A 6,636-nucleotide genomic window follows, 5' to 3' on the forward strand; every position below is an offset into this window, starting at 1 on the left:
TTGCTTAATTTTTGTTTAAAACCACCCTTCAACCCCATCCCCTCTACTGAAGATTCTCACAACTAAATCCCGGATCTAAATTATTAGTCCTCAGCCTGGGTTTCAGTTAATTTCAAGGAGAGGAAATAATAATTTTTCCCAGGTCTCTACCTAGAGGGCCTTCATGGTGCCACCTACAATCTCTTTTGGGCCACACATGGGAAGACAGCCCTGATCTTGGGAATATTTGAATATAATCTTCAAATTTATAGGGTATTGACTGAGCAAATTTTGCACACGCATCTGGCAGAACACCATAATGGTAAAATGCATTTAAATGGAGAAGAACTTGTGCTGTGTTGTATTGTCTGCACCATCCTTATTGCATTTTCATTATCCCATGTATTATTATGAATGTCCCCCTCCTGTTATTGTATAAACAGTATCACAGGTTCTATTCTGTATATACTGTATAATTGTGCTTTTGGTAATGTCATTGGTTCTCTTGGACAATAAAACTCTAAAGCCATTCACAAATTAGGGATTGCTCTCTGTTTGGGAGACCCTTGCAGCTTTCCTAACATCGATTTCTTTCCAGTTTCCTATAAACTCTAACTGTGTATGCTAATTGTGACTGAATGAATCATAACTGCATACCTTTATTAACCAACTGTCTCAATTTTTTTTGTCGTTTCAGGAATATTGAATCCATTGTTTTGAAAAATGCGGCTTCTTTTCATTTTCCTCAGTTTGGTCCCTCTAATCTCCGCTAGCACCCCTCCCCTGCGCAATGGTCAGTGCAGAAAGGGCTCTGGCAGAGAATGTAAAAGGGCTTTGTTTGTGCCAGGTTTCAATCTCCTTGGCGAAGGCATTAATATAGTGACCATGAAGAGCACCCATGCATTTATATTTGACATGAATCAATACCTTACAAACAACACTTGTACATTGTGTAGAGATCCTCACCACCACAACCGCGAGTGGAAGTTACCCAGAGCTTTATCCGACTGGAAAATTTTGACAACATGCCAACGGAAAGTTGTAACCAAAGAATCACAAAGTGAAGTTTCAATGGCCAAAGAGACAACATCTGACCTGCAGAATAACTGGATGGCTGGCCTCGATTTAATTTATAAAGCAATGAAAGGAAGCTTCTCATTGGCCGGTTCACATGCTAAAACTACAGTGTTTGCTTCAAACCAACTTTATAAAGACAAATACACCTTCTTCAGCAACAAAGTTGAATGCACATATTACAGGTAACAATAGGGACAAGCTTAGTCTTTAGTGATGCGCGAAATTCGCGAAACGGCGAAAAATTCGCGAAACGGCGCTGGCGTCTCGTTTTTGACGCCAGTTTTTCCAACGCCGGCGCCCGTTTTTGGCGCCGGCGCCCGTTTTTGACGCCGGCGACTTTTTTCGGAAAATGTTTTTTTTACGCCGGCGAATTTTTACCGCGAATTTTCGCAGGCGTTTCACGAATTTATTCGCTCGGCGCAAATCGCGCAAATTCGCCGCGAATTCGAGCCTGGCGAATGAATTCGCCCATCACTATTAGTCTTCCCTCCTTGGCTCTAAAATTATGAAATGAAGCAAGCCAAAGGTTTCCCAACATGGCGACAGGCCTAAATGATTTATTAGCAAATGTACGTTTTCTGCTGCAAAGCTGAGCCTAGGAGCTCCTGAGCCTAAACGTAGGAGCATATTTGTTTCAAAATTGGACTTATTCAGTTAGCTAAAATGCCACTTTTATAACATTAATAGACTAATAGAGGATATTTTCCAATTCAAAAATCACTTCTGTTCAGTTTGTCCACAGACATAGCAAAAATATATCAATGCTCTTACAACATTGGCTGATATTGTCTGGAGAAATTTCACCTGGAGAAAAGATGTGATTTACAACAATTCACAAAGAAGTTTTAACCAATGTCAAGCCATTTTGCTCTCTGTACTAGTGACGGCCCCACCCTTGCGCAATCAGAGGGGAAGAGAATAAATCTGGGTGGTGGCAATGGGTCTACAGGTTTCTAATGTTTGGGTATTGGTGGTGGGGAGGCAAAGGCTGGGCAGCTGGAGAGATAATAAATAAGAAGCAGGGTTGACATAGGAAATGTGGGGTGGCCTTTAGAAAGCCACTATATCTGTTTCGAATACATGCTTTTGATTAAATAATAATATAAAGTACATAATTCCATATTTTGCCATATTTTGGACAATACTTCTTACCCAACTTGTCTCATTATTTTCTCCAATACAGTTTCCGCTTGAATGATAAATATCAGCTCTCCCCAATTTTCGTGAGTGATCTGGCCAAGCTCCCGAAGTGGTTTAACTCAAAGAGCAAATCAAAATACTGGAATTTCATATCCACCTATGGCACACACTATGTCACCAAGGCAACCATTGGAGGGAGAGCTTGGGAAGTGACTGCCGTGAAAACCTGCCAGGTGTCTCTGAATTCCATGACAATGGAGCAAGTGAAGATCTGTCTTGATGTTGAGGCAGCGATAAGTGTGATCGGAATTGAAAATCTTCCAAGTTTACGTCGAAAAGCTGCAGCATGTAAGGCCTTATCTAAACGTCATAATAATGGGAGAAACTTCCATGCGATGCATAGTGAACGAATCTGGGAGGTAAGGCACCATGACTGGTATAATGTACCCAGCATAGTGGGCCAACTTATTCAGACAAATTGTATCACTGCAGAAAATGATGGCTAGAAGGCTCACACCCACAATTGCCAATATAAAGTGCTAATCCAGAGGAGGCTCCCCATTTAAGAAAGGAGGATCGCACAGCCCATTAAAAAGAAATTACCATTTTATTACAAAAGGTTACAAAAATATAATAATTAGCCCTCTGCGTTTGGACCAAAGCATGGTCTTCATCAGGGGGAACAATACAATAAATTAAAAACAATAAAAAAGCAGAACAATTGCAATGTCCATGTCCATGAATGTCCATTGTATCACTTCCACTAAACTTGAAATGGTGTATTTTCAACCAGTGGGGGAGCAACAGCACTTTAGCACTTTAGAGCCTACTGTATGTTTGTAAATCAGTCCAACTGTATAGATTTCAGGCCTGAAATGTACAGTCTGCTATTCATCTGGTTTGTACAGTCAAATGAAATTAATGTTTATGAGATTATGCACCAGCAGTACTGGGGTTTTAGCCGATGTTGGAAACTCAGAGTGATACATAATTCCAGTTGGTTTATGATTGTTGAAAGCTGTGCCTCTTTTAATTACTAATGCATAAAAAATTGCATTATCCGGAGGGATAAAAACATAATTTTGCCAAGTTATAAGTCCCTGGTAAGGCCTCATCTGATTGCAGTGCAGTTTTGGCCTCGGGTCCTTAAAGGATAAGTAAACCTTTAAAATAAGTGAATGTAAAATTGATATGGTTCCTATTCTAAGCAATTTTATCATTTACATTCATTATTTATTTTGTTTCTATTCCAAGATATTAAAGGATACTTGTACTATTAATATAAATAAATTTTGTTACAACAGCGCCACCTACTGGCCAGTTTCCAACTAGTCTGACTATCAAGAAAGAAAGTTGTCAGGAGAAAGAAAGAGGCTGCTCTGATGTTCTTCTGCTTAGGAACACAAATATTAGAAAACTTTCTCAAATCTTTCCTAAGCAGAAGAACATCAGCCTCTTTCTTTCTCCTGACAACTTCCTTGACTACTTGGTGGTCAGACTGGTGGGAAAATGACCAGCAGGTGGCGCTGTTGTAACAAAATCCATTCATATTAATAGTACATGTATCCCTTAATATCTTGGAATAAAAACAAAATACTTAATGAATGTACATTGCAACATTTATTAGAATAGCACCCTTACCAATTTTAAACTTCACTTAATTTAAAGGTGTATTTATCCTTTAAGGAAGACATACATGTGTTGAAGAGAGTACAGGCTAAAGTTGATTTCTCAAGGGAAAGATAAAGCAAGGAGACATTATTAACTACAAATACATTAAAGCTTAACACGATAGATGAATAGCATGGGATCTTTATTTAATAGAAAAGAGTAAAGAACCAGTTGCCTCCAGTGGACTCTTGCTTAAATAATGGAAATGGTTATTCAGCGTGATGGTTGATTTTGTTAATGCCTTTAAGTGATTTTTTGATGACTTCTTCCAAGCATAATGGGGCAAATTCACTAAGAATCGAAGTTGCGCCAGGCGCAACTTCGCCGCTCTTCGCCGCACTTCGCCAGGCAAATTTTCGCCAGCGCTATGCAAATTCACTAAAATGCGAAGTTGCACACAGGGGTAGCGAAAGGTTGCGGAGTTGCGCTAGCGTTGTTTCGCTATATAAAGCGAAGTTGCGCTAGCGAAGGCTAATTTGCATACGGCGTGAAATTCAAATTTCAATGGAGGAACACGTATCTGCACTACAAATGCCTAGAAAACCTTCAAATCAGCCAATACAAATTTTATTTTGCCCTACACATGTGCCCACTGTCTAGGTAAGTTGCCAGGAAATGTAGGGGGGAGGAAGGGGAGCCCCAAAAAATTTTCGATCTTTTTCAGCCTATCACCCGTCATGTAGAAAACACGCCAGCGTTTTTTGGGACTTAGAAAAAATTTTGACTTTTTTGGAAACAATCCCTATCTACTCTATTGCGCTTCGCCAGGTCTGAGGTGGCGAAAGAAGTCTAGCGTAAAAGGTAGTGTTCACTACACTGCGCAAGTTAGTGAATTTGCGTAGTTTCGTCGCTAGCGAAGATTCGCCTGGCGTAAGGTTGCGAAGTAACACTAGCGAAACTACGCCAGCGTTCGTTAGTGAATTTGCGCAGTAGCGAAAATGGCCAACGCTAGCGAATTAACGCTAGCGTTCGGCGCTTTGCGCTTTAGTGAATTTGCCCCAATATGTCTAGGGAGAGTTATTTTTTGCCCTTTTGGACAATTGATTTTTCTTTCTTTTTTTAAAACCAAAATGAACTATGTTAAATAATGATGTTTTCCCGTTTGATCAGGTGACTGGAGGAAATGCAACATTTGATTTACTTGATTCGAATGCTGGGGGCAGTAGTTCCCGCTTTACCTACTGGATGAACAGCGCTAAGAAGATCCCGGCTCTGCTGACCTACATGGTGAAACCCGTGTACACTTTGATAAAGGGCTCAAATCATAAGAGACTTAGTCTAAAGGAGGCTCTTAGCCAATTTATTAAGGAAAAGGCATTGAAGGTGAAATGTGCATGTCCAGGCAATGCCCACTTTAAGCATGATGGTCAGTGTGCTTGTGCTTGTGACCCATCCATGTACAAAACCTCAGACTGCTGCCCAAAAAGCAAATCTTTAGCTAGGTTACAGGTGAAGATTACAAGTGGTCATGGTCTGTATGGAGACTTTTTGGGCCAGACAGATGGCTATGTGAAATTCAGGTTTGGCAGAGAGGTAAAATCAACAGGAATTATATGGAACAATAATAATCCTAGATGGGATCAATGGTTTGATTTTGGTATAGTGGAGCTTTCCCGTTCCAGAAAATATACAATAGAAGGCTGGGATCAGGATACTTTTAAAGATGAATTCCTTGGGAAGTGTGAGGATGTGCTGAAGGCATCATCCACCTCAAAGAGATGCCACCTAAAACATGGTAGCATAAGGTACTTCTTAAAGGTCACCTGTGCCGCTTCTTTGTCTGGTGATTTCTGTGAAGTGTACCAACCCACCCCTTCCAGAAAGTCAACATTTCCACTTCTCCCATCAAATACTACAATTGATGGATAAACCTTTAGCTTGCTTTGTCCCGGAGACAAATTCTCCAGTATTACTCCTTAAATCGCTTGACCCGGGGTAATGCTGACTGCTTCCATTTTAATCATTATGGTTTTACTTAGTTTATTTCTAGCATTCAATATCTTTAAAGGGCAATTTACATGTAATTAATTACCATAAAAATTGCAGAAGGGTTCCATCAAAAATCCCTTCTCCCATACACACCCTATATTTTGTATTTTCTCTGGGTGTGAGCAATGCAATTTGCATACTGTGAGTAGTAACAAACTAGGGCAACACTGGGGCAAAGAAGGATTATTAGTTGTATGGTAATTTTTTATGCTATTTTACTAAACATTAGCCTAATAGATAATGCTTCAGGATCAATAGTAGATTTAAGTCTTTATAGAGGACATTTTCTGGACAACTTGTTATTATTACTGACCTGCAGCTGTAGTAGTGATGTTATATATGAATCTAATGGTGACTTCATATAAAGCTGTATAACTCTACAAGAGCTCATGCTGCTGCCTTGTGGACATGCTTTGATAACATTTGCCTTTAATAAATATAATTTGCTATAATTTTGGTTTTGTTGTGTCTTCACTACAGGTGACCCTGAGGCAGTATGTAGTACGACATGTAGATAAACCTCCCCATACGGCAATAAAAGAGACTGAGAGTAGAAGTTTATGGTCTTCCGATGCACCAAGTGGTTAGCAGACCACAAACGAGTCATGGAAAATGACAAGATGATAAAAGCTTATGCTGGAGACTAGGGATGTAGCGAACTGTTCGCCGGCGAACTTGTTCGCGCGAACTTCGACCGTTCGTGTCGGCCGAATGTTCGCGAACGTCGCGCGACATTCGCATTTTGAGTTCGCGTTCGATTCGAATACAAATCGTTCGACC

General features: G+C 40.1%; 1 protein-coding gene across 1 annotated transcript; it reads left to right on the forward strand.

The window, feature by feature from the left end:
• Window positions 1–679: 679 nt before the first annotated feature.
• On the forward strand, window positions 680–6,130 carry LOC108703865 (perforin-1). The gene is made up of 3 exons (XM_018240172.2): window positions 680–1,238; window positions 2,240–2,615; window positions 4,978–6,130. Exons 1-3 carry the CDS (start codon window positions 703–705, stop codon window positions 5,734–5,736), a joined length of 1,671 nt encoding a protein of 556 aa, XP_018095661.1. The 5' UTR covers window positions 680–702; the 3' UTR covers window positions 5,737–6,130.
• Window positions 6,131–6,636: the final 506 nt, after the last annotated feature.

This window comes from Xenopus laevis, chromosome 9_10L (assembly GCF_017654675.1).
Source record: "Xenopus laevis strain J_2021 chromosome 9_10L, Xenopus_laevis_v10.1, whole genome shotgun sequence".
In the NCBI taxonomy this organism is placed as follows: Eukaryota; Metazoa; Chordata; class Amphibia; order Anura; family Pipidae; genus Xenopus; species Xenopus laevis.